This window comes from Neodiprion pinetum, chromosome 4 (assembly GCF_021155775.2).
Source record: "Neodiprion pinetum isolate iyNeoPine1 chromosome 4, iyNeoPine1.2, whole genome shotgun sequence".
NCBI lineage: Eukaryota > Metazoa > Arthropoda > Insecta > Hymenoptera > Diprionidae > Neodiprion > Neodiprion pinetum.
In genome coordinates this window covers 3,848,672-3,862,009 of record NC_060235.2, presented here as the reverse complement: position 1 = coordinate 3,862,009, position 13,338 = coordinate 3,848,672, and the positions used below count along the sequence as shown (strand labels likewise).

At 33.9% G+C, this 13,338-nt stretch overlaps 1 protein-coding gene across 4 annotated transcripts in view; it reads left to right on the top strand.

Moving 5' to 3' along the window:
* The window catches only part of slo (calcium-activated potassium channel slo), a 113,305-nt gene that overhangs the window by 74,661 nt on the left and 25,306 nt on the right, over positions 1-13,338 (top strand). For 2 of the 4 annotated variants that reach the window (XM_069135607.1, XM_069135606.1), the window contains exons 9-11: positions 2,839-2,991; positions 4,344-4,499; positions 9,022-9,134. In XM_069135607.1, coding sequence (XP_068991708.1) covers positions 2,839-2,991; positions 4,344-4,499; positions 9,022-9,134 — 422 coding nt within the window. Of the gene's footprint in view, positions 1-2,838; positions 2,992-4,343; positions 4,500-5,998; positions 6,136-9,021; positions 9,135-13,338 lie in introns of all 4 variants that reach the window. The other 2 variants (XM_069135605.1, XM_046621338.2) reach the window with 1 other exon arrangement.

Below are 13,338 nucleotides of genomic sequence, written 5' to 3'. Positions count from 1 at the left end.
TGAAAAAGCTAGGTTACCTGTGGATAGACCCATGCCTGCTGATGACCCAGGTGGGTAAGTGCCCATGTTTTTCGAAGCTAGTCATGTACTGCTGTTGAAGAAACGACCGTTTCTCTTTTATTCTTCTTCTTCTTCTTCTTCTTCTTCTTCTTATTATTATTATTATTCTCTTCTTTCGAAATTATTTTCAATATAATTCCATTTTATTTATACTTCTTCTTTTATCTTCTTTCTTTTCAATCGATTATTACTGTTATATAAACATCTAGCAAAAGTAGAGTATTTCATAACAGTCTACTATAGAGGATTCCCCTGCATGTGAAAAAAAAAAAAAAAAAATTATATATATATATATATAGGATGATATCATACTTCTCAACCTCGATTATTACGATTACTGTTTTCATTTTTATTGTTATTATTCTGTTTCTATATACATATAAATTTTCCAATGCATAACAGTTTGTAGTTGTAGGTGTAATAAGTATAATTAACAGCATGCAACGTAGTATACGTATATATATATATATATACATATATATATACACACGAACGCACATGTATGTATATATATATATATATATATATATGCACTTACTAAATATCATGTTATTACATATCATTGCTACGTATATAGATAAAACAAATTACTATTTTCATTATTTCGTTGCATTTTCGTTTCCATTCTTCCTCTTTTTCTTCTTCTTCTTCTTCTTCTTCTTTTTCTTCTTTTTCTTCTTCTTCTTGTCACAGTTTATAGCGCTAGGAAACATTCGCATTACAATACATGATATTACATTATATACTCACCTGTTAAAATAATTTCCTCATGTATTTCACGTCTTTCGTCATATGAGTCTTATTTATACACCGTGTATAGTATATGCATACAATGTATACATTTTACACAAGCCATACACATTATATACGTTCACCAATGAATGTTTTCTCGTTCTCGTATCAAAATTTGATATGTAACGCGATATACAGCTTGAAATGTTAACTTTGTTCGAAAATTATAATTCTGATCTGGGTATCGGAGAGGCGTGTATCTTGAATATAAAAACTAGAAGTACGAAGGAGAAAAAATAAATGAAAAAAAAAAAAACAAAAAATAAAAAAAGAACAGGAAGAAGAATTTTTAAAAAAATTTGTTTTGTTTTCTTTTTTTTTATTCTGCAACCGATACACAACAAAGTACCGTTTGTTATTCCAAAATATTTTTTCGCGACTTGATAAATGTAATAAATCAAAGCGCACAATATACATATTATACATATATCTTCGAACCCAGATGCCCTGCACCTTTCAAGCATAACCTACAGATGTTCGAGTCGCATTATTATACGTATAATATGTTATTTATATACATATACGTGTAATAATCTTGCAGTTTAGGTATACTTTTGCATATGCTGCCTGGAGCATGAGCTGATATTATATATAAATATGTTATACCTATATTTGTTGGACAGTACCCAGATAAAAAGAACTTCCTATTGGACGTAGAATTGCGTGAAGATTAGCCATCGCGGTATTTTTATTATTAATTATATAGAAAAATAAATAAATAAATAAATAAATAAATAAATAAATAAATAGATCGAACAAATTCCGTTTATGTACCGTATGCCGTACGTGTATTCGTTACGTATAATAATGTGGAATACGACGTATATTTAAATACGCTTGAATAATCTTCTATCTGCTATATCTGTCTTCGTGCTCTTCTATTCTCCACCACCCTAAACCCCCTTAACCCCCCCCCCCCCCCCCCATCCCTCCCCGCCAAATAATTAACCCTACAATCTAAACTATTCGTTTTTCTCTTAATTATAAATAACGCTGTGCAGGTGATGAATTTGTTATTCCAACCGAATTTAACAAGAAAACTTTACAAGATTTGCGTGTAAAGTACAATCCAAATCCATTGACAGTCTTATTATATGCGTATCGTACACTTAAATATACACAGCAATAATTATTCGTTGTTTTTCGTTTTAAACAGATTACGTAGGAATATTCTATAACGAATGAAAAATTCTTTGCACGTACCGCGAGAGTTATTTATGATTAAAAGAAGAGACTATGCATACAAATGGTGAAATAATAAAATTTATATTACGTATTTTGTACTTTAGATGCAAAATCGATACAGTTATGTTACGTATCGTACGTCTTCCGGTGATATTAAAATATTCTTGCTAATTTCAAGGATCAATGTTCATCGAAGCTTATTGCTAGCAAATTTTTCATTGCACATATTACTCGTTGTACCGATAGAGGTTGGAAAAAAAATTCAGCGCAAGACCACCACCCTTCTCTCTCTAATGACGCATGCGCAGTGCTACAATCCTCGCAACCAGCGCAGATGATTGGACGAGACTCGACGGTTTATAGGTTAGCTCTTCGACCGCGCATGCGCCAGTAGAGAGGGAAAGGTCGGACATTTTAAAAGCCGCCTTTCGTACTCTATTCTTACTACTACTGTGCGATTAATAATTTTTTCGACGAATCGGTTAATCGAAGATTTGGATTCATGTACCGTATGACCTGCAGAATTATGATGAGGGTGAGTTTGATTGATCAATTCATCGAAAAACTCGATTATTCGATGTATCGCAGAGCACAAATCCTTATTAATCCTAACCTCCGCTAATGTCGATAAGTTATCGGCAGAGTTTGAGATATATTTAATATCACCGACGAGGCGGGAACGTCTAATATATCGTAGGATCAATCTTCGATACGATATAGATATAAATCGTTGATTCGAATAGAATGTTGAAAACTTGAGTGGATTGAAATGTAACCGAGCGATGGGTGGACGTTTTTTAGGTTCACGAGGCGGACGCTTGTCTGGTACTTGCTAACAAGTACTGCCAGGATCCGGACGCCGAAGACGCGGCAAACATAATGCGCGTCATCTCTATCAAGAATTATTCCGACGACATACGCGTCATTATTCAGCTAATGCAATACCACAACAAGGTGAGAGGAACTCCACTTCATTCATATCCATTACACCCTGACCTCACCTCGGTTGGAAATCCACACCTCATAGTTCATACATCGACCAATCCATGATTATTTTTAACATAATATACATATACCTGTGCATACACATACACATGATACGTTTGTCACATGTATATGTGTACGCGTATGTATATTGTTTATCGAACCGGATAAAAGTGAACGAATTAGGAACGCTTTTTATACCGCGTTGCAATGAGGCTTATGGTCTGTATCGATGTCCATATCAGGTTGGTCCTTAATTGGGGGGTCGGAAAAATTTTCATTGGGACGCCCTCCGGATCTGTTCGTAGTCATTAAGAAAAAATCTGTGTAAAGGTTGAAGTCTTTGAGCACCAAATATTTGAAATATAAAATACGTGACGTTTTTATAACCAGTTATTTCGTTTTATATGACTTTGGTATAAATCAAGGTACCGATTTTAAACTTGGCGGAGTTTTTGCTTATAATGATAGTAAAAAACCCTGAAAATGTAAAAATTTTATAATCATTGTTCCCTTAAATATAAGCCTAATAAGAGTGATGCTATTAAGCTTATACAAAAAAAAAGGAATATATTATAAAATTGACATCAAATTTTGAAATTTTCAGGGTTTCTTCCTATCATTATAAGCAACAATGCTGCCAAGTTTTAAATCAGTCCCTTGACTTATGCCAAAATCATAGAAAACGAAACAACTTGTTATAAAAACGACGTATAACATTATTTTAGATAAAAAAAATTTTCGAGCTTAAAGGATGAAAACTTAACAAAAATTTTTTTTTTAATAATTTCGAATATATCTGGGTGGCATCCCGATGAAAATTTTTTCAATCCCCAAATAAGGACCATCCTATTATACTCCATACATAAAACTGGACGTCGAAATTCATCGATCTGCAGGATATTCTTTGCCGCATATAATCGATCAATTTTGACGATTTTTTTCTTTCATCTTTTCATTTTCTTATTTCCTTCGAAAGAAAAAAAAAAGAACAAGGGATTCGACCGCCTAAATTTTTCCCATTCTCTTCGTTATTGATTGGTTTAAAAAAAAAAAAAAAACCTAATTTTTGGTAACGTCCCCCTTCTCTCTCTCTCTCTCTCTCACTCTCTGTCTCTCTGTCTCTGTCTCTCTCTCTCTCTCTCTCTCTCTCTCTCTCTCTCTCTCTCTCTCTCTCTCTCTCTCTCTCTCTCTCTCTCTCTCTCTCTCTCTCTCTCTCTCTCTTCTCTCTCTCTCTCTCTCCCCCCTCTCTCTCTCTCTCTTTCTCGTCACGTGCCTGTTGCTCATCTCTGAAATGAATGCTATGGTGGAAATTGTTGTAGGCCTATTTACTCAACATTCCATCATGGGATTGGAAGCAGGGTGACGACGTTATCTGCCTGGCCGAACTGAAGTTGGGTTTCATTGCTCAATCCTGCCTAGCACCAGGTTTCAGCACTATGATGGCCAACCTCTTCGCCATGCGCTCCTTTAAGACGGTCAGTATTCCTGTTCCTTCTCTTTTTTCTATCTCGCAAACAGCGCGACTGATCGTTGTTCATATTATACATCATTATAATACGGTTGTATACATTATGCATAACGTTGTATAACAATTAGATTTTTCGGGGTTTTAAAAATTCATTTTTCATTCGCTTCTTTTTTTTTCCCCGTACCAATTTTCTTGTTTCATATTTCCGGCGTTTATCGAATTTTTGTTTCTTACTCCACAACTCGCGGTGTTTTAATCATTATTATATTAAGACTGTGTTTTCTTAGTTCATATTTGTTTTTATATGTTCTTCATGAAATGATTGTTTTTTTTCTTTTGTTTTTTCTCTCGATGTGAGATGATCGCAAACTGTTTACAGTGATGGAACAAGTCATATATGGTATATGTTATATTAGGGTGATCCTTATTTAGGGTGACGACGAATTTTTTCCGGTCCGCTTCTCGAATCGACTCCAAATAATTCAAAAACAATTCCCTGTTTTTTTGCAAATTCTCATATCAACTCTAACCCTTTCATGTGAGATGGTTTTTTCCCCTCTTTAAAAAAAAAAAAAAAAAAAAAAAACACCTGTACCTCGGCCATATTCTCAGTATATATATTTTATTGCAAGAGTAATGATTTTCAAAAAAAAAATCTGTAACTGCAACATTTTATCGGGCATTAGTTATACTATTTGTGAAAAAATTCAGATCATCGTACCAGGCAATCTAGACGAATTGCACATCCTCTAAATCTGACTTTTTCTTTATTTAGGGTCTGCAATTCGTCCCGGCTACATGGTACGATGCAAATTTTTTCCCACATAGTAGCACTAATCCCCGCTAAAATCTTGCAGTTACAGAATGTGAAAAAAAATTGTCACCCTTGCAATAAAATATATATTGAAAACGAGATCCGCCCTCTTACGGTAAGGGGTTAGAGCTGAGATAAAAATCTGAAAAAATTAGGATATTGTTTTTGAATTATCCGAAGTCGATTTGTCGAGCGGTTCGAAAGAGATATTTGTCAACACCTTAAATATGGATCACCTTCGTATATATATATATACATATATATATATGTATGTATGGATATGCCTTCGCGAAAAAGAAGAAACGCGTTCCTTTAATCAATGTTTCTCGAACCAATCATTTCCTCTCACGCATTTCTCATCAATCATTCCAATTGATCGTGTCATATACGTGACGTAAAAAAAAAAAAAGGACACAGAATGACGGAACACGATGAAAATATCATATCGTCACATCGTCGTAGTCACGGATCATCGTACAATCACATGCATATTCATCGTACACAAATAGAAGAAAAAAAAAAGTAAAACTTGACAAGAATTTCACAGTGGTTTGGTTGTTATAAATATTTACTTTTCTTCGTAAAATTAAAATCATTGAAATTTGTTTTCAACTGTTGAAAAATGTTAGAACCGGTATACATCACTGTAAACCTGTTTATTATGTACATGAAAATGTACACATGTAATTTAGAAATGGTTGGTTGATTGGAACCAGTCGCCTGATATGCAGGCATGGCAGAATGACTACCTTCGTGGAACGGGAATGGAGATGTACACCGAGACACTGAGCCCAACCTTCATTGGAATGCCATTTGCCAAGGCCACTGAGTAAGTCAGAGTCAGTCTCAACGACCACGAAACACGTCAAACGAGCCGAACTAACGATCACTGACGAAAAATCAGGAGGGGGAAAAAAACGTGTGAATAAAGACGGAACGAAACTAACGGCTGGGCCGGGAATGAAATTCCGAATTTGAAAAGCTCCGAGAGCTCCGAATTTCGAATTTTTTGCTATCGAAACTTGAAGTGAAGAAAACAAACTTTTACCATACCTGCGTCAAAGTTTCCGGTGGTCCAAAAATCGACGCTCAAAGTTTCAAAAGTGCGAAAATGAGAAAATTTGAAAATCTGAAACATCGAAATTCCGAATGATCCAAGATATTCAGTTCTATGAATTACTGGCTTGGTGAGATTTCATCACTTTGATCTTTCTCTGCTTAGGATTTTCGATATTTGTGCCTTCGAAATCCTGATCCTTCTGATTCTTTACTACGCCGCGCGAGTATATTTCAATTTTCCAAATTTTACTTCGTCGAAAATTTATTTTTCGGAAATTGAATTTTCGGAATCTTGCATTTCGGAACTTTGAGCGATCGGCTTTCCGAACATTCGAAACCTTGTTGTTTCTTCACTTCAAGTTTCGCCAGAAAATAATTCAGAACTTTTCAAATTCGGAACTTGAATCCCCCCCCCCTAACGGCTTAAACTCTGATGCAAGAGAGAATTGCTTGCTTGCTTCCTTTCTAACGACCGAATTTTTTCGAATCTGTACTATAACTGTGTAAATATACCGACAGAAATTTCTATTTTCAGTGGTTACTCATACCTACGAAATAGTCCTATATAACGGTTTTTATTTTATTTATTCATATATTGTTTTACATTAAAATTAATTCTGTTGCCGCGTAACCGGAAAATTTGTTTTACGTCTTGACGTTTTTTCTTCTTTATTTTTTTTATTAAAATCACTCTCACCGCATCTTTTTGTAACTATTCCGACAATTTTATACGCGGTGCAAAACAATGAGGTTCAATTTAACTGAAAAAAAAAATATGTACATCAATATTTGCGATAGCCAAAAAATGTATTATCGACAATTATACGTACATATGATTTTTCGATAAATCGTAACCACTAATTGTGTACAAATTTTTTCTTCTTCAATTCCGACAATAATCAAACCGTTATATTACAACGATATCGAATTTACCAGAACTTTCGGGTAACTGTGAAAAATGAAATTTTTGTCACTTTGTGCTACCAAATATCCGATCAATTTTTCAATAAACGAACAAAGGCCGTGATGTTTTTTTTTCCCCATTCTCTTGACTTTGTGGTTGGTAAAATAAAAGTAAAAAAATGAAAAAAAAAAAAACAAAAACAGATACGTTAGCGGATTTCACGTGACCGGTCTCTCGTATCAGGAATGAAAAAAAAAAAAAAAAAACGAAATAAAACGACTATTGATGATAACACGTGTAACAAAGGGATGAAGCTTCGCCTCGCCTATGTCTCTCACTACGCCTCCACTCTGCTGTGTATATATATATATACATATGCACGTATGCTTATATATACATATATATATATATATATGTATGTATACGATGTATATTCGTACTAAGTTCTATATACATATATATATATATATATATATATGTATATACATACGTGTTTATGAATGTTTCTAGACGTGTTTTTGAAAACAAAAAAACGGCCAGGAATGACAGGAAAAAAAAAAAAAAAATGGAAACAATATGTACTGTGTATATGTGCTACACCGTAATCGATGTGAAAATCACCTGTTATTTGCTTTAATCAGTACAAATCGATCGTTGTCAGAGCGAGAAAAAAAAAGATGAAAAAAAAAAAACAAGCTAACAAATAAATCACGGTAACGAATTGACATTCCTTGCTCGTTAATTTCGCCAGTTAATTCTATAGTCGAAAGAAAAGTCGACTAACGATCATGTTACTCCCTTTTGTTCCCGTTGAAAGTGTAATATTGAGCGTTAAAAATTTTGATTGTCGTGTAAAATCCTCGAATTCGAGTTGCGGTGTTGTTTCATCAAAACCGTGATTTATTTGTTAACTTTACGTTGATTTAAAAATAAAAAAATGTTCTTTTCTCTCACCACCACCACCTTCGCTCTTTTATTTTACAGTGTATTTATACACACACATACACACACACATATATATATGGTATTATATGAGAGATCACAAAATTCAAATCAGCGCATCAGTACCATCTTTAATATAGTTATCATTTACGCAGTTGTCGGTTTTTTTTTTATTTATTTATTTTTTTTTATCTTCATTTCTCTCTCTCTTTTTTTTGTTTTTCTTTCTTCAACAAAAATTGCGAACCGTTCGTTAGGTGAAAACCACATGTATATATTTACATAAATTTACAACCACAGGGTATATACAGCGATACTATGCAGGCGATGTATAAATGAATACAGGATTACCTTAACCATATAGTAATGTACAATTGTATTAATAATTACCTTTCGATGCAGACAATTCGTGCTGGATATTTAATCGACGGCGGGTAAAAAGAATAGAGGGTAAAAAAGAAAGAAAGCGAAAGAAAAAAACGAACAACGAGTCGAAACCATTATTAATTGTACGTATAAAATTTCACGATAGGTGTGTATATTTATATACGTACGAGATAATAATAATAATAATACAATACGATGGAGGATTTTTTTTTTTTTTTTTCTCTCGATTTTGATATATTTTTTTGTTTTTATTCTTCTCTTGGTGTGTGGCTGGATAATTTTTGAATGGATAAGTAGAGGTGAGGAAAATGTGTGACGGTGAAAAAAAAAAAAAAAAAAAAAAAAAAAGAAATGACAAGCCTCTCGTGGCGGGATTTTTGAAAATGGAGGTGTTGACGTCGAGCTGGTTGGTTGGTGTTTCAGTCGCCGGATACTCAAGCGTGGCAGAACGATTACCTGCAAGGCACGGGCTGCGAGATGTACACGGAAACCCTCTCCCCGTCCTTTACCGGGATGACTTTTCCCCAAGCCAGCGAGTAAGTTGACTCGCTGACACCACGGCTGCCACACATGCAAACTATCCTAATTTTTTATTTTCTTACCATACGTATTGTTATATGCGTTTACACACGTACGCATATATACGTTACGTATATATATACATATATATAAATGATGAAAATCGTACGAGGTACACTTTTTTTTACTTTCTCTGTCTCTCTCTCTCTCTTTCTCTCTCTCTCGTTTTACTTTTTTTCGTTTTCACATTTTGAATTCAAATTTTGATCGTTTTTTTCTTCCCTTTTCACTATCTTGCTTTTTTTCTTGTACAGAAGTTTCGGGCATCGATTGTTACCCGTATCAGTAGACGATGGATTTTAAAAATTTTTACGCATCCTTTTTCTCGATCCTCAAAACGTACGTTTTTATTTTCGTATCACGTATATTTAGATTGTTAGATCCTTGCATTTTTTTTTTTCTTTTATTAGGTTATACTTTCTTAAAACTAAAAGAGTCGCTTCGCTGTTTTAGTTGATCTTTTTTTTTGTTACCAATCGTTTTGCATCGACCTTAAAACCTGTTTGATATACGATACGATACATGTATATACGTGTGACTACATAATTATTCAAATTTGAATTTTGCAACCAAATTAAAGTATTATTTGTTACTTGTCAGTAATTTGGATTTTCTTCAATTTTCGCTCCCGATATTTTTGACCACACATCACAAATATCGTGTGCTACACATTTTTATGCCCATTTTTCTCTACACAAATACTTGCATATAACGGCTCTGTGTGTGCTCGTGTAGAAATATCCTATATAATTGATCATACCCATATGACAATAATTATTATAAACTGTTATAGACCTTATGAAAGAAAAAAAGAATACACCCAATCCGTTGAAAGTTTTTACTCGCATGCCCGCTGCTCTTAGGTGTATGTACATACATAATACGTTGTCGTCTATATACATATACTGTGCGTAGATTGATAATTTTTATTTATTTTTTTTACAAATACCACACCGCGTATATAGACATTTTTACGAATTAAAAGAGGAAAAAAGGAAAAGTAAAGGAAAAGTAAACGGCGATATTATCATAACCAGCGGCAGACCAACGATGATGATCAGAGCTGAAAAACTCCGCGACGACGGTGGAAATAAAAGTGTCGTAAAAAAAAAAAAAAAAAAAAACGCAATAAAACAATTCAACAAAGTTGAAATGAAATGAGCTGATTAATAAGTTTTTTGCACACGCGTTCGCGTTTCTAATAAATAAGTATATAAAATATAACTCCCGGCCGCTCTGTTGCGACGAATAATAATAATTATTGCGAGCGGAAAATATAAACTAACCAAGTTTCGAATAAGATAAGATAATATATGTATATATACAAAAATAATAATTGAAAAATAAAAGCGGTCAAATGAAATTTTTATCATAAAATATACCCATAAGTATGAATAAAATACGATTTATATCAAACGATCATCGGTACATTTACAGAAATACCTACCTGATAACAAGTTGGCGAATACATGCAGCACAGTTTTTTTTTTTTTTGTTTTGTTTCGCCGAACACGCTACAGACTTGTAAAATTTTACTTCGCTCATCGATTATTTATATTTGTTTATTTAATTATTGAATATTTTTTTTTTTCCTTCCTACTTCAATCAAAAATCGCACTTTTATAATTGAAACTTGCATCACCGTATGCGACACAACAGTTTGCGTGTGTGGGAGTGCCTTTCACGATCATAGACCAGTGAACCCCGCTGTATAATGTCTAGATAGAATTGTAACCCTTTGGGGTTAGTTAAAACTGACGAGAAAAATGCAAGATAAAAAAAAAAAAAAAGACAAAGGAAACACAGCACGCAATGGAAATTAAAAGATAATATTTGAAAAAAAAAAAAAAAAAAACGAAAAAAGAATGACGAAACTGCAACCTTTACGCGACCCGTGTGCGCTGAATGCTATCATTATTATTATTATTATTACTACAACTATTATTATTATTATCATCACTATTGTTATCACTATTGTTAATATATTACATCGTTAGAATTTTGGTAGATGAGAATGAGGTACCGTTAGAATATATAAATAGTATAGGCGTTGGCTTGAAACACGTTTGTTATACCCAAATATACATATGATAATACGTGCAGTGGGAATTGCTAACGACAGAATGTAACGCGCATGCGCAACAATCCGAGAGGCAGTTGTTTTGTCAGGGGGACCAACCGTCGGAAATTTAGACGAGACGGTTCGCAGCGATGTATTTGAAACCGAAAATTCTTGACCAGCTGTCGGTGTCGAGGACAACTGTCAGGGACAATTGTGAACATTTTTTCGGGTTACTCTCACGCCGGTTGGTAACCCTGGCAAACAAACCGCTGTCGGATCTTTCGCGCATGCGCGTTAAATTATGGCAAACGACGGAGAGTTCCGTCGTTGGAAATTCACACTGCGCAATAGACGTTCGCATTTTCGTTCTTTTTTTTTTATGATTAATGGACGATAGATCGTTTTTTTTTTTTTTCTTACTTTTATTTATTTTTGGCCTTCTTTCTTTAACCTTTCGTCTCACCTTTTTACATACATTATATTGTTATGCTCATGCTGTAGTTGCCCACGAGGTCAATATGCGTTTTACCCGTACCATCCAACTGTTTTTGCATTTTCACGCTTTTCGTGACTTCGGCATTTTGCTGCGCATGACCGTTTCTCCGATATCCCCCCCCCACCTCCCGCATTTGCAAATCGTGACTTATTGTTTACGAGCACGCTTTTTGTATGTAATATAATATGGACAATGAATCGTGGATATATTTATAATAATAGAGTAAACTCGGACCGGGGTTTGGATATTAGAAAATAAGGATAGTCAAGTGCTAGTAAAATTTCTCCGCCAAGCGTTATTAAATTCACTAAGATATGTAATGATGCAACAAAGTTTGTTGCGTAATTGTAAATTTCACGTTACATCCGATTGACTAGGATTTAAATTTTTTAATTTTTTATTCAATCAAAAAAAAAGCCAGCTTCTAGATTTCTGATTACGAATCCGAAGTCGGAATTCGGTAATTCAAAATGATAATTGATTTGAACGATGCTTGGTATCCGAGGGTTTTTGAAAACGCTGATTACGGAATTATTAATTACACGTTCGTTGAAAAAAAACTAGCTTACCGATACATATACATATGGTATATATCCACGAATTATGGGACATCCTGCATTATTTTATACGAGGCATTCCACGTCAAATTACCGTATGAATCGGAGGTTTTTTTTTTTCCTTGTACCTTTTTTTCTTTCATACCTCTCAATGTAAATGGATCACGGAATCATCAAAATATTGTGAATCTGCAATCCGTTTAGATCAAGGGATAAGAAGAGAGAGAGAGAGAGAGAAAAAAAAACAGTTCCACCAGTATAAATTTCACCAGTCGCTAAAGAAAACCTGAAAAAATTCCCGATACCTTTTCGTATTGGTAAGACGATCATAATAAAAAATGATCAAAATTGAAGAGGGTGTTAATTTTACGTGGAATGCTCCATACGTACATTTGCATGACAAGGAACTGGCGAAAAGTTTAACGCGGTTTATAGTGATTTTTAAAAAATCCAAAATCCTGTAAGCCTTTTACTTAATCCAAGTTATATGCATTAATCTGATTTTTGTATACGGAAGTTATATTTTCTTTTCCCAACTTATTTCGATTCCGCAATCCGAGCTTGGCTAAACTTTTGCCGTATCCTGATGAAAAACTATTTTTAAACCACGGTTTCGTCTTTATTCCAGAAATCGTATGAACATAATAATGTTGCCTAATTTTATTTACTCCGTCATTTCCCCATTACGGAAAAATCTTTCGTAAAAATATCGTCCGGACCATCTATTTTTTCATCAGGATAAATCCCTCCATCCCTTATTCGTGTAATATATATCCATTTTTAAAAAAAAAAAATTTTTTTCAACAATACAACAATCCCTTAATACATCGATCCATTCACACATACATGTAGTAATAAATTCCAACACCTTTGGTGTTCAATATTCAGGATAAATATTCCTTTTCTTCTACATTTGTTTACCAATACTGTTATTATTATTATTGTTATTATTATTAACATAATAAAATAAATCAAAGAAAAATCATAAAGGCTGAACCGTGTACGGAAAGGAGAGACAATAGTCTCGGTTCGGAAGGATGCAAGCG